This window comes from Labeo rohita, chromosome 4, assembly GCF_022985175.1.
Source record: "Labeo rohita strain BAU-BD-2019 chromosome 4, IGBB_LRoh.1.0, whole genome shotgun sequence".
In the NCBI taxonomy this organism is placed as follows: Eukaryota; Metazoa; Chordata; class Actinopteri; order Cypriniformes; family Cyprinidae; genus Labeo; species Labeo rohita.
The window spans coordinates 44,998,775-45,016,458 of NC_066872.1; the positions used below are offsets into that span (position 1 = coordinate 44,998,775).

At 33.9% G+C, this 17,684-nt stretch overlaps 2 protein-coding genes across 3 annotated transcripts in view; one reads left to right on the forward strand and one right to left on the reverse strand.

Moving 5' to 3' along the window:
- The window catches only part of si:dkey-97m3.1 (fatty acyl-CoA reductase 1), a 37,584-nt gene extending 31,379 nt beyond the window's left edge, over positions 1-6,205 (forward strand). For both annotated transcript variants that reach the window (XM_051107697.1, XM_051107699.1), the window contains exons 9-12: positions 1,520-1,691; positions 2,032-2,161; positions 2,282-2,409; positions 3,617-6,205. In XM_051107697.1, coding sequence (XP_050963654.1) covers positions 1,520-1,691; positions 2,032-2,161; positions 2,282-2,409; positions 3,617-3,779 — 593 coding nt within the window. In that variant the 3' untranslated portion in view covers positions 3,780-6,205. The remainder of the gene's footprint in view (positions 1-1,519; positions 1,692-2,031; positions 2,162-2,281; positions 2,410-3,616) is intronic.
- Positions 6,206-9,268: 3,063 nt separating this feature from the next.
- LOC127164627 (myelin-associated glycoprotein-like) lies at positions 9,269-16,874 on the reverse strand. The gene is given in 11 exon segments (XM_051108654.1): positions 9,269-9,651; positions 9,871-9,958; positions 10,192-10,479; positions 12,255-12,521; positions 13,179-13,263; positions 13,265-13,443; positions 13,917-14,180; positions 14,278-14,580; positions 14,726-15,082; positions 15,253-15,319; positions 16,805-16,874. Coding segments are annotated over 10 exon segments (1,962 nt in total). The 5' UTR covers positions 15,305-15,319; positions 16,805-16,874; the 3' UTR covers positions 9,269-9,572.
- Positions 16,875-17,684: the final 810 nt, after the last annotated feature.

Below are 17,684 nucleotides of genomic sequence, written 5' to 3' on the forward strand. Positions count from 1 at the left end.
AATATAGTAAATGCATATAAATACAGAAATAAACACAGAAGCTATTCAGTATAATTTATGGTGTTGTAGCATTTACATTTTTCACACATTTTGCAAACAAATAGGTTTTAATAAGTAGAGGAAATGTAACAGCATTTTGTTGTAAAATGAACACTGTTTTATCATTTTAAGAAATGGCATGCAGTGTACAATAATAAATGTTTGAAATGGTGTTATGGTCTGTACTGTATTTAATGCCAGTTGTCCACACAAATAAAATAAAATAAAATAAAATCAAGTGTTTTGTAAAACATACACTAATATGTTTTTACAGTATTTTGTTTTAATTTTTCACAGTTTATTTTTGAAACAGCATTTGAAATAGTATGTAGTATACAATGATAAACGTTTGAAACAATAGTTGCAAAAATTGCTAGTAAATTTTACAGCTAATTACAAAGAAACGGCAAATAACATTGAATTAAGCATGACATTTTGAAGTAGAAAAACGGAATGAATTCCAATAATTGTACGTTTATTTACATCTTAAATATTTTATATTGTACAATTCAATAATAAAAAAGTTACACTTTATTTTAAGGTGTCCTTGTTACAGTGTAATTATTTAAGAACTGAGTAATATTAATTAATGTACTTACTGTCTGGTTAGGATTAGGGTTTGGCTTAGGGTTACTTGAATGTAATTATGCATAATTAATTGTTATTAAAATAGTAAGTGCATGTAACATGTCAAGACTCCTCTCAAAAATAAAAATAAATCATAGCATAACTTCAAATTCATTTCAAAATATAAAAAAATAAAAAAATAAAACAGTTTACATGTTATTTTTTTATTTATTTTTGGCCTTTTTATGCCTTTATTTTGACAAGACAGTGGAGACGTGGAGACGTGACAGGAAAGCATAGGGCAGACAGAGGGAAGTGTGATGGTCATTTTTTTTTTTAAAGAAATCAGCATTTTTTAAAATAAATGTTTTTTAATAGACAAAAACATACCATCTATTATGCAATATGCAATGCTAAATGTTTAAAAGAGTATTATTGTCACTATGTTGTATGTTTAATATTATAGCATGTTTAATTCAGGTGTCCAGACTGATGTCAGAAATAAATCGTAATTGCAGAACTTGTCACACTGGAAGTGGAAGGTCAAGTTGAGTCCATTGCATTGTGGGATGCATTGTTCCTCACAGTGTGCTCTGGCTGCATACAGCACACTTTAGCAGATGCGTAGTGCTTTGTTTCCAAAATAGCTCTCAGTACATCATTGGGATCATACTGTACAGTATGTGCGGTGCCTGTCAGTGCCGGAGGGCGAATCACTGGTCGGAGCAGCTGAAGCGTTTCCATGGCAACAGCAGGATAGAGGCTTTACCATGAGCAACATCTGGCTGCCAGCATCACCATGCCAACGGCCAGAAGCAGAGCCCGTGCGGTGTTACGTTCCGATTTGTGACGGCAATCAAATGATCATATATTTACTTTATCATTAAGACAACATGTAATATTTGCTTTCCAGAGCATCACGTGATGTCAACATTTAAGAGGAATCCTCTGGAACAGGCTTTCCGTCGGCCCAACGCCAACATCACCTCCAATTACTTGATCAACCAGTACTGGATCCTCGTCAGTCACAAGTTCCCTGCGCTCATCTACGACCTGTTCCTCAGACTGTCCGGACAGAAACCACAGTGAGAGAAATACAACACCTTTAGAGTCACATTATACCTACATAATCTGTTCTACTCTGATAAAATAGCATGTATTGATAATGTAATATAATATAATATAATATAATATAATATTCAATTCTGAATATCAGTGTTTGGAAACTGCTCCATATTTTTGTGGAAACTGTAATACATTTTTTAAAGATTATTTTAGAAACAGCATTTATTAGAAATAGAAATACATACTTGTTGGTTAAAGTATTACAATTTATTAATATAATTTAATACATTATATTACACTATAGAAATAATATCTATAGAAAAAGTGACAGTTCTATCTTTGTGATGTGTGTTTATTCAGAATGATGCGTATTTTCAACCGTCTGCACAAAGCCATCGGTCTGCTGGAGTATTTCAGCAGTCAGGACTGGGAGTGGAACTCAGACAACATGAACATGCTGATGAGTCAGCTGAGCACCGAGGACAGGAAGGTACGGCCACATACATATACATGCACACGCACCGCCGAACCAATCACATCAACGTACTGACAGTAATCTGTACAGGCAGAAAGATGTCTGAGAGAGAAATTCATCCTTGTGATCTTTCAGACCTTCAACTTTGACGTTCGCCAGCTGAACTGGCCCGAGTACATCGAGAATTACTGTATCGGCACCAAGAAGTACGTTCTGAACGAGGACATGTCCGACATTCCCGCCGCCAGACAGCACCTGAGGAAGTATGTCCATCTGATGACGTTCACACTGTTTTTGAACTGAAATCAATTTGAATTCAGCTGAATAATCACACCATTGTTTTCTAGAGCCACTTTACAGCTAAAAAAAAATGATGAATTCTTTACCACAGACATTTGAAGGGTAGTATATATTATATTAAAATGAAATATCTATAGAAAAAAATGGAAATTAGAAAAGAAAAAATAGCATGTTTTAACACAGAATTATAATTATTATTATTATTATTAATTCTAATATAATCCAATATATAAATGTATTATTAAAAATGTATTTACTGTCACTTTTTAATGGATTTAATACATCCTTGCTCATTAAAAGTATTCTTGCTTTCATATATTATATTATAAAAATAAATATAGAAAAAAAGAAATTAGAAAATGAGACAAAATAGCATGTATTGAAAATACAGAAACAAAATTGTTACTAATTGTATTTAATACCAATATAATATATTATATATATATATTATAATGTATCATTAGAAATGTATTTACTGTCACTTTTGATAGATTTAATGGATCCTTGATGATTAAAACTATTCTTACTATTATATTAATTATAGTATAATAATTGTATATTATTATATTCTATTTTTATTATGTATCCTTCCTAAAATGCATCCTTGATTAAAATGATTCTTTATATTATATTATATTATATTATTCCATAAAAAATACAAATTAGAATGAGACAAAACAGCATGTTTTGAAAATACAGAAATAGAAAAATTATTAGTAATAATTATAATATAAATGTATTATTTAATGCATCCTTGCTGATTAAAAGTATTCTTTATTATATTATATTATATAAAAATAAAAAAATATCTGTAGAAATAGAAATTAGAAAAAAAGACAAAATAGCATGTTTTGGATATACAGAAATAGAAAAATGAATTATATTATAGATGTATCTTGAAGAAACAAAAGAATAGAAAATAAAACAGCATAATGTAATAGTAAAAAGATATATATATTTTTTTCTGTATTATCGAAGCTGTTCTGATGTCATATGAGCGCTTTGTGTGAGGGTGAATAAATAATGACGACGTGGCCTATAAACACACTTCATCCTGTCCATAGAGAAGAAGAAGCTTGATTAAACACGCGTTGAGTTTCCAAGTCGATAGTTGCTAAGAGTGTTCGGTGTTTCATTGAATAATTGATCCTCTCTTCCTGCCGTTCACAGGCTGAGAAACATCCGATACACTTTCAACACGGTGCTGCTGGTCTTCATCTGGCGCGTCTTCATCGCTCGCTCTCAGATGGCCAGGAACATCTGGTACTTCGTCGTGAGTTTGTGCTTCAAGTTCCTGTCCTACTTCAGGGCTTCCAGCACTCTGACCCAATGACCACGTGTGTCCTCGTCCTCCAAGCACTTCCTCTTCCAGAGGTGTCTTTAGCCATTCACGCACAGGTGTTTCTTTAGCTTTCCTTACCGGCCGCTCGTCCCACCCGACTCCTCTGTGCTGTTTTTAAAGGTGTCCTCTTTTATAACGACTGTCCTTAATACCGATTATATATGCAACCGCATTCTACAGTGTTTCTCCTCGACCTTCTCGTCGCCATCCGACATCCGGAGACGTTGCCTTCGTGTCTTCTGATGATTTTAGCCTTCTCGAGGACAGACAGTGTTTCGGACCGTTGGATCTTGGAGATGTCCGTGACTTACCGCTCAAAGCTTTGCTGTTTTCAGCCAGTTCTCTCTCTTTGTGAGTGTGTGTTTGTCTTTTGACGGTTCGTTTGTGTCCCGTCTGTTCTAATACCGTGTAAAACTCTCGTACCGTGTGGTACTGAAGCCTACAGGAACATAGTCTAGTCATTTTTTCGTGTTTCGTTGGCTGTGTTAAGAGGGAAACTGCAATAGATCTGATGCATTTATAACATCACACATATTTTTCTGCCAAGTCGTCGCTTTTCTCCGCCAGTTTAAACACTCAAAATTAAAAGAAAAAAATGTCTGTTCATGAAGAAAATGCCGCCTGTTTTTAAGGAAGCTAAAATAATTCCTAACAGTGTCTAGTTTAACATTTTCATGACAATTACGCACATTTACCTCCAAATTTAATCTACAATTATTCTAAATGACAATTCTCATTACTGTAATAAATGTTCAATATTAAATCAGTTGTTATTAAATAATTATAAAATATTATTATATATAATTATTGTAATTTATAATTTATTGTAATATATATTTAATAAGAAAAATAATAGTTATTATTGAAATATACGTTATTCAATTTATTGTAATTCAATTTTACAGATTTTTTTTATTGATTTAATAATTACATTTCTAAAATATTAAACTCTAAAATATGACATTTTTCCCATTTCTTTGGATTTAAGTGTGAAATATGACACATTTCACCCAATTTATATTTGTTAATTTTTCTGTTTCTAAAGCAGAGCGTACAAAGTTTAGCGTCAGACTCTTTTTGCGAGTGTTAGATGAGGATATTTCTGTCTGAAGACGGGCGTAAGATAATTTCATCGGTCTGTAAATATTCTAGATATATAAATATGTTCCTTTTCAGATGATATACATACCAAAAATGTACAAATGTATATTTGCGAGGGTGAATCAAACGGCTGGTTACGAACATCTGTTTCCGGACACGAGTGAGGGCTTCCCATATTTTTTGAAGAAAAGCGAAAAGTGAAGAGAAAAAAAAAAAAAAAAAAGCGTTGAGTCTCCATTTCAATGTTGTTTTATGTGCGTTAACCACTGTTTAAAGTGCTCTGAATTTAGAGACGTAAAGGGACTTAAACCTGCTTTTAATTAATTGACTTTGGTAGTTTCTATGCAGCACAGCCTGTGCTTCTTCCTCCTTCTAGATACTTTTCTAGTTTGTTTGCTTTTTCACCTTTCTGAAGCACATTTATTTACGTTTGCTTGTCAGATGAACCAAAATGTGTGTATTTATAAGGTTTTATGAATCTACTACTCGGCCAGCGGTCGAATACAAAGTCGACGGTTAATATTTCATACGGTTTTACAGCATCGTGATCAATCGACACTATTTGAGGATCTCATGAGCGCTCATTTTTCTACACTGCCCCCTGGTGGTCTATTGCCAAACTGTATTTTTAGACCACCGTTTGTAAGACGTGTCTGCCTTCCGTCGTCCAGTCTTTTGTATGTCGCACACAGTATTCATGTTCAGCAGCAACCTCACGTCTTCCTCAGCTTGTTTAGCCGTAGTAGAGCGATCACTTGAGGTGTTTTGTTCTCCTGCACGTTACGAGTCTCAGTAGAGAAAGCACACGCACACTAAAATCTCCTCTTAGAGCATTCCAGACATGAAAAACACAGCCATTTTTCTACTAGAATCGAACACCTTGATGTCTTAACAACGGCAACCCTTCGTTTCGAGCCGAGCCAAGCTTTCAAATGAAGCTTCTACTGCCAACGTGATCTTTACAATCTCAAGCGTTTCTGCTCTGCCACTGATGTTTGTACAGATGAGGTGATGGAGCTGTATTGGGTTTGCAGTAAAATGCTTTTTTTAACCGAAAAAAGTCCCCTACTGAATATGAGTCTTTTTTCTTTCTTGTGTAACACCTGCATGTTTGCTTTTTACATACGAGATTTTCACAGCGGTGCAGTAGTGGCTGACATGGATTTTGACCTTCCTCTACTCAACATTTGTCTCCATGTTGTGCTGTCTAACGTTGTACGGTCGAGGTCCTTGAATGGAAAACTGTACTTTGATCAATTGTGTGCTTGACCGTTTGTTGCAAAAGAATTCATGAGAAAATAAACTGAAATGACCAAGTTCCTGTATGTCTTCATCTTTTATTTCACCTGACTGTGAAACAATATGAAAACAAACATGAAATAATATTCTTTATCCAAAATGGTTTTGTATATGTCTTCTGGGTCACTTTTCAGAAATGTGACCCTGGACCACAAAACCAGTCTTAAGTCAAAAATACATTTTATGGGTCAAAATTATTGATTTTTCTTTTATGGCAAAAGATCATGTTCCATGAAGATATTTTGTAAAATTCCTACTCTAAATATATGAAAACTTAATTTTTGATTAGTAATATACACTGTTAAGAACTTTATTTGGACAACTTTAAAGGCAATTTTCTCAATATTTCTATTTTTTTTTTGCACCCTCAGATCCAAGATTTTCAAATAGATGTATCTCGACCAAATATTGTCCTATCCTAACAAACCATACATCAATGGAATATTTATTCAGTTTTTAGAAGATGTATAAATCTCAGTTTTGAAAAATTAACCCTTATGACTGGTTTTGTGGTCCAGGGTCACAAATGTGTGTGTGTGTGTGTGTGTGGGTGACCTTTTTTTTTATTTAGCATCATGAAAATTCCTGAAAAGTCTCAACTTGTACTCAAAATGTGTGAAATCTCAGTTAAAACTGATTAAAAAAAAAAAAAAAAAAAAAAAAAAAGTCTGTTGGGATGTTTAAAATCAATTTGACTTGCAATTTTGAAGACAGATGTACAGACAATTAAAAAAAGAAAAATAATTATTAAAAAAAATGCAAAATAATTTCTTTTACATCTGAAATATCATTTATAATGTTTATAATGAAAAATAAATATCAAAATAGCTAAATGTTACATATAAAAAATTTCAATGTTTATATTCAGGTGTATATTCACATTCTGTAAAAAATGTACATATATTTTTTTAATTATATGTGCTCAAGTTATTTTTTGTTAATACACTGAACAAATAATGTAGTACTTTGAAACAATTTACACTCAGAAATTGCTAGCAGATTTCATAAATAATTACAAAAAAAACAGCAACATACGGAATTACACATGATAATTTTAAGTACAAAAAAACTTTTTTTTTCTTTTTTTTTTTGATTAACTCTACTGAATCCAACTGTGGTTACTTAGACTTGGAATATGACGCTTAAAGTAACTGTATGTAGTTTGTGGGCTAAGTTTAGGGTTAGGGTAGGTGTAGATGTTAATAAAACACAATCTAATAGGTAGAACAATTAATTCGTTGTTAGTTTCCGGTCGAGCTGTATCCCTTCTAGCCACAATCCTTTTCGCGGTTTTTTCGTACCTGCTCATTAAACGTACGTTACTCCCAAAAGAGACGTTTGCTGATAGAAACGGTTATTCGTCCTATTAGAAGTCAATATACCGTCAGTGATTCTGAAACTGATATTTCAAGGTAAAAACTTACATGCAGTTGCTTTTCAAGTTCACACAAAATGAAAATGTGTCTTTTGCCGCTTATCCTGAAGTTCTGAATTCATCTTTATGCTAGTAAAGTCTTATATGTTGATCAAAATAACTTACGTAGCACATACTATAAATGTACAGTCTTCATCTTTCAGTAAAACAGAATAATTATTGTTGCTTGGCTGTACAATTAATTCAAGGATGTTATTTTGTACTTTTTAGTCTTTCTCAACCACAAATTTGTTGTGAGGGAAGTGGCTTCAGTTTGTTCATTTTGAAAGTGTGGTTTGGTCAGGCTACGATATGTGCTAAAAGCAGATTTAAACAAAATGTGTGGCCACACCTTCCGTTTTTTTGGGGTTTTTTTGTTTGTTTTTTTGCACTTGTCAAACCATTTTTGGAGTGTTTGAGACGTAAACGTATAGCGGGAGAGAAAAACTGAGATTAGCCATTAGGTTGAATACGAGGTATTTATAATGTGTAACGTTAAGTTTATGAACTTTACGTTCTGTCAACATGAATTTCAATCAGAAGTGATTGTTCATGATTAATGTGCTAATATCGCGATTATTCCTGATGACAGCAGGATGAATCATGAAAGACAGAAGTGAAACATGAGTTACAAATTACCTAACGTTACATGTGTTAAATACAATTAATTAAACTGTCTGCTGCCCCCATCTCTGTGGTAAGTGGTTTAACCCTCATTGATCTGACTAAATGTTTCCTGTTTTGCACTTCTCCTGTAATTTTTTTTGGGAAACAGGTTGCTAAAGATGAAATGTGTGTGTTTTTACTTCCCCTTCGGTGCTTTTGGCCTTTGAGTTGCTCACACTTGCAGTGTTTTCGTGATGACTGATAACACAGTTGCCTGTATTCTGAGACAAACTGTTCTGCAATTTTACGGGCCAGTAGTTTTGAAAGTAGCTAAAGGTTGTCATCAGTCAAAGATGTCTTTGTTATATCAAAATGATGACATCACAGTGCATATTAAAATATATTAGACTTTTCAAATACAGAAATAAAATGTGTAGCAAAGTTACATTTTATACATTTCACAGCTGTGTTTGTCAAAACTGTCAGATGTTTATGAAAACATTTGTAGAATCAAGTAACAGTCTTCATCTTGAAATGTATTATTAGAGATTGTAGGCTACTTCTTTTTCAGAGACATTGGATGAAGCTGATGTACATGTCTTAAAACACAACAGATAATATAAAATAAAAATAGTAATAATAAAAATAGTAATTAACAACAAATATTATTTGAATAGGAAATAACAGACATTGGTGTATAATACATAATAAAAATAAATTATGTAGGACTTTTTATGTTTTATTTCTAGAGAAGGAGCACTGTTTTTGAATTACTTTCTGTAGTGTAATTATTTTACACAAATGAACTTCGGACCGTTTTTTTCTGTCAATCTTTTCTGTAAAATCTCTGACCAAAGACCACAGGCATCAAATATTAGTGATTATTTGGTAACATTTTACAGTAAGTTTACAATTTTGTTACAATCAGTGAACTATGCTAGCAAAACAAATAATTTCTTGATACTTTTTAAATTATAATTGTTATATTTTTATTAACTAACAAAGATTAATAAAAACTTAAATATATTCCCCCTTGTTTGTTTATGTTAGCAAATGCTGTCATGTCTTGTTTTTTGGGCTCTGTCTCAGATGTTGCGGATCCTGCAGGACGGTGTCGGACCGTAGCGTATTCACTGGTCAGCGAGGCGATGCCCCTGATCTCTCCTGACGGCGGTTCAGTTTTTGTGAAGTCGATGGTGGAATAATGAAGAGATTCTGGTGCACTCAGTGCGGTGGATGACAGCATGCCTTTATTGGCGTAAACAAACTCGCCGTCATTATTCAGAGCAGTGGCCTGATGGAGAAGGAACAGCAAAATGAGTGGAGAAGATGTGCTGAACAACTGTTTGTGATGTCTTTGAGAATTAATAACTTACTGTTTGAGTCAGAATGAGTCCAGATGTGTCGTCTTGACTGGTTTCTGAAAGTTTTTTTTTCCTTCTTCTGAAAAACATGTTTTTAGATTCAATAAAAATTGATGCTTATACAAAATCTTAATCAGAATGACAAATCCTCCTTGCAATGAGGCTAAAACCAGGTAAAGTCTCATCAAAATCTCTGTAATGTATATATGAACATCATATATTAGACCATTTTAAAACAAGAAAATTGTTTCATGTTTTATGTTTTGTCTATTTTTCCTCAAAGTGCGTTTGTACCCACCGTTCATAGCAGAACATCATGATGCACGCGATCATCGTCACTGATGCACCGACAGCAAGTCCAGTCAGCACAGATGGATAATGGAAACCTGGAAAGCAGTGTTTTATTGCTCAGAGGTTGGTCTTCCATAGATCGACAGATCTCGCTGTCATTTATCTCAAATGTGAAATTATTACATTTTGCAAATGTCTTAAACAGTCTTGTGTGTCATTAATATATTATCTGAAAGTAGTTTTTTCAGTATGATTAAGTGAACAAAGGTAAGGATATCATTTGTGATCTTTATTGTTAATCAGATAAAGCTGTTGTTTTGTGTCTCACGTGTGTCTTGTGGAAGTGGGAAGGCATGAAACTGTTGAATGGTGCTGCCGTGAATGTTTTTGCTAATACACTGCAGGACGTCCGTGTCCGTGAGGGACTGATGGGTGGTCAGGATGCTCTTCACTCCTGTAATTCCTAACATCTCCTCACTGATGGACGTTTCTGTAGAGTTAGAGAACAAATGTCCGGACAGACGCCACACTAGTGTAGGACAGGGATTCCCATGAGCCTCACAGACACATGCGATTACACTGCTTCGGCTACAAGAGCTGGAGATTTTGGGTGCAACTAAAAGAGAGAAAGTGATTGTTATGATACAGAAGATCTTAACGGTCTATACATTGCAAAACATGTTTGTAATTGTAATGATAAAACACTAAAAATGCCACAGTGAAAACATGTGAACAGCACATTCCTTAATATATCTAACAGGATATTTCATGTATTTACATATAAATGTAACCTTGACTTAGTATTTAGTATTTATTAAGTATCACTGAGATACTTTTTTTAATACAGATTGTTTCTTTTTTTTTTTTTTTTTTTTTTTTTTTTACAGTGTAGACAGTATTTCAGAAGTATGAAACCACTTTGGGACTTTTTTGTCATTTAATCTGCTGATCATCTCACTGGGGATGAAAACAAGTAAGTTCATGACAAAAATAGAAGAAAAAACATAACTTAGAGATAATAGTTTGCTGAAGTAGAAAAGAGGGAAAAGTCACAATTTTTAAGTTACCATTAGTTCCTCTAGGTCATCAAAATGTCACACTGGTAAAAATGCCATTACTGTGCTAAAGAACTAATTTTACTCTATTAACTACAGTAATACTATAGTATATAAAGTCTATAAATGATATTAAATCACCCAAAAATAAACATTCTGTCATTTACTAACCAAACTGTTTTTCAAAAAGATATTTCAAAAAGACTTTATTTCAGAAAGATATTTTGAAGAATGTTGGTAACCAAGCAACATTGGATCACTGTATAGATGAAAAGATGTGCTGAGATGTTTCTCAAAATATCCAAAAAAAGTAAGGAAGTCATGCAGGTTTGGAACAAGGGCTAATAAATCTTGACCATTTTCATTTTTATGTACAGAAATGATTTTGATTATTTTGAGCTCTGTTAACATAATGTTGATCAACTTAATATTGTGTGTAATTTAAATTAGTTGGAACAACATATTTTTTTAAGTAATCAACTAAATTCTTTTATGCTACATATTATTAACTTAGTGTAGTTTGTTGGTTGAGCATAATTTCATTAAAAGTTGACACGTAAGATTGATGCAAACTGTTGCATTGGTTTGTTTGTTTGTTTGTTTGTTTGTTTGTTTGTTTTACATATAAACATATGTATAATTTTATCCATAATATATTATACATAATATGAAATTTTATATATATATTAAAATATAAAATATTTATTGTTTAACATACAGCATCTTATGCTGTCGGTTGCCAAAAAAAATCATTGTAACTGACACTGCAGTTTCACAAAGGCTTTATATCGAAACCTTGCATTTCAAAATGCTGTAGCGTAACTTCTACATGTTGCTCTGTAACATGAGCATTTACAAAAGGGGAACCAAATGTCCCTCTGTCTTTTCCTATGCATTTCCTGTAAATGAAGATGTTTGTCACAGTGCTATACCCATTTCACAGCTTTTCTAGCATGCAGCTGATGTGCAGCTAACTGTATAGTCAGTCACTGTCATCCTGTTTACTATTGTCGCCATACTCTGTGATCAGCTAAAGCTACGTGTGAAGTTATTGAAACCTGCTTTTGTGGTTTTTGCAACTCCTTAGTAGTCTCTTCTGTGCTGAAAGTCTGTAATTTGTCTGTATGAAAGTATATTTTTCTTGCATGTTTTTATTGTAATGTCATTTTGCATTTATTTTCTTTTTCATAAACAATGCACTTTGCATTCAAATGCAATGCTGTCTAGACTAGAGCATTGTTAGGTGTTTGCTGCAGTTATTGTACTATATTCACAGTATTTATGTTATCAGGGATCAAGTGCAGTGCAGTAATTTGAGGTTTGTCTTTGTACTCACACTGAACATCCAGTTGAATTGTTGTGTTGCATTGTCCATGCTGGTTTTGAGCTTTACAGCCATACCATGCACCGTATGTAGGGTTTGTCACAATGTAGGTGTGATTATATCCAGTCTGGAGGAGCTTAAATCGAGATCCAGTCTCTATGTACCAGGTGTAGTTGAGCTCTGCTGGGTTTGCATCAGAGCTGCAGTTCAGAGTCACTGAATGGCCCTCCATCACTGAGCTGGAGGGAAACGCTGACAATGATGTGTTTTTTGGGGCATCTGAGGGAAAAAACAGATGTACATTGTAAAATGTGTGGTTTATATTTCTATTTTACAAGTTTCAGATGCAGGCAATGTGTTGAAGCATCTACAGTAGGCCCCAAAACTAACAAAACACCACATGTCTGTATTTCACCCATTACCATGTTCACTTCACACTAGATGTTTGTAAAAGTGTGCTAAAAAAAACATTGTCTGAGCTATATGATGAAATATAGTCACACACAGAGACTGTCTTTCATTTGTCCAGACTAAACAGTAGTAAACATTGTCTGGGTTTGTCGGTCAGACAGAAAATTTTGAAAATTATTTGTTTGGACTGAACTAAGAATTCAAGCTCTACTCACACAGGATCTCAGAAACATTACAAGTACTTGCACTGGACATCCAGCATTACAACTCTGCATACCAAACATCAGTAGTGACACTGGAAGCCCAGCACTCACACTGGTACTCAGACTGAACTTAAAAACATGTAGAAAGTACTCACACAGGACTGGTCAAGCAATTTAAAAGGGCTTGCACTGGACTCACAGCTGATTACAAAGTCCTCACACTGAACATCCATAAGAGTAACAAGTACTACCAACACTGAATGTCAACATAAATTACATTAGTAAGTCCTTATATTATTTAGTTAAGACTCTTAATACTCACACTGGACGTCCAGCAGCACTGATGTGTTCTGTGTGCCGTGTTTGTTCTCAGCTGTACAGTAGTATCGTCCACTGTGTGTCTGGTTCTGTGTTGTTGATGGTCAGGTCTGGTCCGGTCTGAACTGGATTCAGGAGTCCTTCAGTGTCTCTGTACCAGGTGTAGTTCACTGCTGGGTTTGCATCACTGCTGCAGCTCAGAGTCACTGAACGACCCTCCACAACTAAACCAGCTGGATTTACAGACACAGATGTGTTTTTAGGAGCATCTGATGGAAGACAAAATTTAGGCCATCACAATTATTTTTATTATTAGTATTATTAAAGGCTAATAATGTTTACTGTGCAAACTATTTTTAAAATAATCATAAAGTTGTTAACACTATGAAATAGCACTAATGGGAGTATGGGGAACATTTAGTGAAAAAAAGACATGCTTTTTCAAATAGTGCCGAAGTAGTTTTGTGTCCGCTGCAAGCAATTTAAAACACACCAGGTGTAAGTTCACTGCTGGGTTTGCATCACTGCTATAGAGTTTGCATTTAATTAAACCAGCTGGATTTTTATGTGTTTTTAGCATTTGGAAGCCTATTTAAATGAAGATAGTATTATAATAATGAAGTATTTTAGATGATTAAAATATATTTTAATTGTAATATTATTTGCAAAACAATGATTTTTTTTTTTTTTTTTTTTTTTTAAATATGTATTTCTTTACATTTTAAAGACTCTTAATACTCACACTGGACGTCCAGCAGCACTGATGTGTTCTGTGTGCCGTGTTTGTTCTGAGCTGTACAGTAGTATCGTCCACTGTGTGTCGGGTCGGTGTTGTTGATGGTCAGGTTTGGTCCGGTCTGAACTGGATTCAGGAGTCCTTCAGTGTCTCTGTACCAGGTGTAGTTCACTGCTGGGTTTGCATCACTGCTGCAGCTCAGAGTCACTGAACGACCCTCCACAACTAAACCAGCTGGATTTACAGACACTGATGTGTTTTTAGGAGCATCTGATGGAGGAGAAAATCACTCAACCAATTATGTTACAATATGCAGCACTAATTATAGATGATCATTCAGCACAGATTGGAATAATTGCTGTCTTACACTGAACTCGTAGCGTACGGGACTCTTGTGTTGTGATCTGCTGCTGTAGCTGGTGTGTTGCAGTGCAGGTGAAAGTGACTCGATGATGACGGTGAGAAACAGTGAAGTTCAGATCAGAGATGAGCTCAGTTTGGCTCTGACGCTGCTGTTCTGTGATGTTCTCATTAAAAGATGAGCTCCATCTGAGAAATGGTGGATGAGACGCACAGAAGATCTTAGTAGAGCAGCGAAGACTCACTGAACTTCCCTCTATCATCTCCTGCTGATCCTTAAAGACACTCACTGTGGGTTTGGGTGGAGATCCTGAAATACACATAGCGATTTTAGAAGATTATGTGGATTATCTTGTTCAGTAATTAAGGTGTATTAGTATTGTACAGTTGATTTCTTTTTTTAAACTTTGTGTCAAGTCACACTATACAAGCAGCATGAACAATATGACACTCACCTGAGATGGCAAGTTCGACTTGGGAGTGTGAAGGTTCTTTGTAGCTGTATTTCAAATCATCGTTGGCTTCAAATCTGAAGTAATATGACCCATTATGACTCTGACTGACATTATCAAAACGTGTGGTGCAGTTTTTCTCTGTAGGAGTGCCAAATATTTCTCCTTTTAACTGTCCAGAGTTGGGGCTGCTGGAGTCAAACACTACTGTTTCACCTTTATACCACATTCTCTTTGCACTATCAGTGAGTAAGTTTTCATGTTGGTTGTCAATATCAAATGTGCAGGGTATGAAAACACAGGATCCTTGTAGAGCTTCTACTCTCTTGGGCAGATTGATATTGTAGTCACACAAAACCCCTAAAACAGACACAGACAATGAAACAGAAGGAAGTAATCACACAAGTTTACATTTAGAACAAACTTCTGCAGCACTTATTGCTCTTTAATCTCACAAAGGTCATATGAAAGTGCTTTCATTATAATAATTCAGCTTGTTAAAAAAAAAAAAAGATCTATGGGAATGAGACCTTGTATCATCAGAGATCCAGTGAGGAGGAACCTCAACAGTGTTGCCATCATTTACATGCACTCCACCTAACAGCAGAATAAAATATATATAAATATATAGAGATTGATAGATAGAAGTAACAAAAAATGATTTCCTTTGTGTAACTTTAGTGTCTCAGAGCTGGGTAGATTACTTACAAATTGTAGTCCACTACTGATTACAGATTACATAATGAAAACCGTAGTTAGCAGAATAGTCTAGGTCACTTGTTTTAGGTAATGCATTCTGACTACTTTTTGGATTACTTTTAGATGACTTTTTATCTAAAAAGTAAATAGAAATCTAAAAAGAAAATATATTCTATTATCTGAGATCAACATCATAAAATGCATTATGTTAAAACAGGGTATCCAGACCCCTTCCCCTCTTCTTTCCTTCACTGGATTAAAAAGATCATGCAGTATCTTAAACTGGAAAAAAATTAGATACTCTCTTCTAGGGTCTATCCAGAAATTCTATGCAATCTGGCAACCTTTCTTGTCATTTGTTGAAAAATTTGAGTAAGGAATGCAATCCCAAAATATGTTAAAATATATATTTTTTTATGTATTGCTTAAGTAATTGATATTTTATGTCTGATGGGTAAAGGGCTGGGCTGGGGTATGTTGGTGTCCTTTTTCTGCTTTTTGTTCTGCATATTGTAAATCTTAAATAAACAGACCTTGTTCAAAAAATAAAAATAAAATAAAAACAGGGTTTCCCAAACTGAGCATAATGTAAGAGCTGCAGTGGATTTGTGAGTTGATAAAAAGCTAATAATTAAATCAAAAAATTATTGTAACACTTAAACACTAAAAATAGAAATATTTAATTTGCTCATTGTCTTCGTGTCAATGAGACCATTAAGCGACATCAAACTGTAAACTTGTGAATGTGTTGTTAAATTGAAATATTTACTTTCTCAGACATATTTCAGATAAATATTTCATTTTGCCTGCATTACCTGAACAAAAATTAATGAACATGAAAACAGTGATGATATTACATGCCTAAAGTCCGAAATATTTTTGTCCAGATTACTGAAGGTCACTGGATAAGATAAATATGTAGAGTTTTACATAGTGCATGAGGTATGTTTTTTTTTTTTTCTTTCTTCACCCAAATTCAGATGCATGATTATATTCAGCCTATTCTTTATTGTGAAAGCTAAAATGGTACGACACAGTGGGATTTTTAGAAAGTAACATTTAAAATAGAAAGAATAATTAGGAAGAATGAATAAATTATGAATAATTTACTGCCATTGTGTGAATATGCACTAATGTAATCCATAAAAAAGTAACTGTAATCTGATTATGAACATTATAAAATGTAATATACTCTAATCACCAGTACTGATATTTTGGCATCTGATTACATAATCCAGATGACATGTAATCAGTTACTACCCAGCTCTGACAGTACTACAGATTTAAAATGAATAATTAATTAATTAATGTTTCAAACCTTAGTGTTTCAAAATCTCAAAACTACAGGGGTAAGTTTTATTGTCTTGTGTATAAATGACTTACCTGAGAAGATGACAGAAATCCTCTCAGAGCTCAAGATGATGCTTCTACACTAGACAGAGGAGAAACTGTGTGAAAACTACACAGTTTAGTTGGTCTTAGATTTTTACCACTTCCCCTTTAGCCAAAATTCTCAGAACTATCAGTAGCCTGACTGAGAAATCTATGCAAATCAGTATGAAGCTTACTGAATGTTCAACATGTTCAGTTTAGTTACTTCTTTATAAACATTCACTGTGCTGTGAGATCACGTGTTCATGTTGATATAGAAATCATTCTCAGCTCTTGATATTTATTGTTGAATAACATTTAAACCACCATGCTAAGACATCAAGATGCGCAGGAGATGAGGAAACATTTGCATTTTATTTCGTCTCAACTTCTATATATTATATACCAAGATAACTGCATGCTCTGTTTTGTTTTACAGTTTACTTCAAATACGGAACATGGGAAATTGAGGATTAAATAGTCAACTAGCAGATTTGTAACCTAAGATACTGACTGAAGTCGAAAGCAAAAGAGATTGGTTCAAAATACTGTAGAGTTGGCAAAACAAGCTTCTCATGTGGTGAACTTGTACTTAGCCTTCAGAACTGTATTACTGATTTAAACACAGATTTAATAGGATGAGCTTTATATAACTTGTCAAAATAAAAAAGATTTTTTTTTATTCCTCAGCACATTCAAAGGATATATACCCATTATTATTCATTAAAAAAATGAAATTGTTGCTGTATGGTTAAACATGGCTAAGACATCAAAAACCCTGTGGCTCAAAGAATGTCAGCTTGGCTTTTTTAAAATGTTTTTCAAGGCTTTTTTGTTTATGGAATAGAATATATATATATGCTGTTAAAAATGCCTCATTCAAATTTATTCA